General features: G+C 36.4%; 1 protein-coding gene across 1 annotated transcript in view; it reads left to right on the top strand.

Moving 5' to 3' along the window:
• Nucleotides 1-1,535, top strand: part of LOC119593087 (T-cell activation inhibitor, mitochondrial-like) — a gene marked incomplete at its 3' end in the record, with an annotated part of 8,492 nt that overhangs the window by 3,580 nt on the left and 3,377 nt on the right. Inside the window, 3 exon segments of the mRNA XM_037942011.1 lie at nt 6-231; nt 670-890; nt 1,208-1,299. Of these exon segments, the coding sequence (XP_037797939.1) occupies nt 6-231; nt 670-890; nt 1,208-1,299 (539 nt within the window).

The following is a 1,535-nucleotide window of genomic DNA, read 5'->3' as shown; positions in this document are numbered from 1 at the left end:
AACAGGCATTTTACACACTGTAGCTGTGCAACTCAACAAGTCAACAGCCAGGGCGACGGTCCATGATATTTTGAGTGAGTTTGATCTGCCAACGAAGTATGTTGACAGCTTGCCAGAGAAAACGGGCAAACCTGATCGGGAAATCAAGTGGCACCATTCGTTTTACGATGCAACTGGGACCGTCAATCCTTATGAAGAGGAATACACAGCAAGGACGAGAGAAAACTTGTAGTGGGTATTTTTCTTCTTGTGTTTGCTTTGATGCTGATGTAACTGGATTTTATGCATTATTTTAAGACTCTTAATAACCTTAAGGGATGGCAAAGTTCAGAACTGCATGTGCACATAGAAGGGAATTTTTTTTTATTATTATTATTTTTTTGATACGCAGTTATATCAACATGGATATTTCATTCAGATTTTGTTATGTAATTTAGCCTTTCCATTTTGAGAACTGTTGCTGTTTTTCATAGGTACATGTAAAACAGAATGGCATTTGGAATATTTCTTCCCAAAAGGGTTGAATGTTGAATGTTAAATGTAGATTATGCTAAAACAAATTTATAATGTTCATGTAAAAAGGTAGATCCACAGACATTTATAATTTATAAACTCCCTGTTAGGCTATTAATATTAAAAACCATTGCTTCTAAAGTTTATTCATTATAGCTCATGGCTCATCAAAAATATGGGAGAAGCAGAGAGAAGACTTTCCGTCAGCAAACCCATTCGTCAAGATATCGTGAGGCTCCGGCAGTCACTTATTGATGATCTCAAGCTCACAGAACTGACGTGGGAACGAGGCCTCGGAACAACTCACTTGAGAGGCTGCATGCAAGGTCTGATGGCACTGATTGCACATCATCAGGAGATTAAGGCAATTTTAGAAGGTTTGTGCTGAATTTAGTTATTATTTTTTTGTGGAAAGTATTAAATTCATTTCAGTAATGTATAGATAGTATGCGGCTGTTGCGGTACCATGGTAACCAGGGTTTCTAAAATTGTTAATGTGAATCCTACTTCTCACTCCAGTGTAAGGCTCTTGAAAGGAAGTTACCATCTTAGCCTTTGCAAAGAAATTTATGATGTAGAACTAGGTCATCCGCTTTTTATAGAGGCTTTGCTTGTTTTCCTATAAAGAAAGAAGATTAATGCTTTACATTTAGTACAGAATACTATAAGGCATTATTTTACTCCAATGTAACAGGACGAGCAATACACTTTGGAAATGAAACAGGAATTAGCTTGTCAGGGAGTCTGGTCCTCAGCACTTCTGAAGTCCGCAACCAATGGCTAAAGGTACAGTCACAACCAACATTTTGCAGGAACCTTTTTTAGTCATTCTTTTGGGCATATTTTTTCAGCTCAGGTTAGAGATATGGTTAATTGTCACTGGAGCTTTATTCAGAATGATGGAATTTTTACAAAAAATTTTGTGTGTGTTTTTTGCTTTCAAATGCAGAACCTGTATTTATACATTTGAGGAATGAAAGCAAGTAGTTATTACTTATAAGGAGTGAATGACATAAACATAT

This window comes from Penaeus monodon, chromosome 31, assembly GCF_015228065.2.
Source record: "Penaeus monodon isolate SGIC_2016 chromosome 31, NSTDA_Pmon_1, whole genome shotgun sequence".
Classification (NCBI taxonomy): Eukaryota; Metazoa; Arthropoda; class Malacostraca; order Decapoda; family Penaeidae; genus Penaeus; species Penaeus monodon.
Note: the sequence above shows the minus strand (reverse complement) of the source record. Positions and strands in the feature narration are given on the sequence as shown.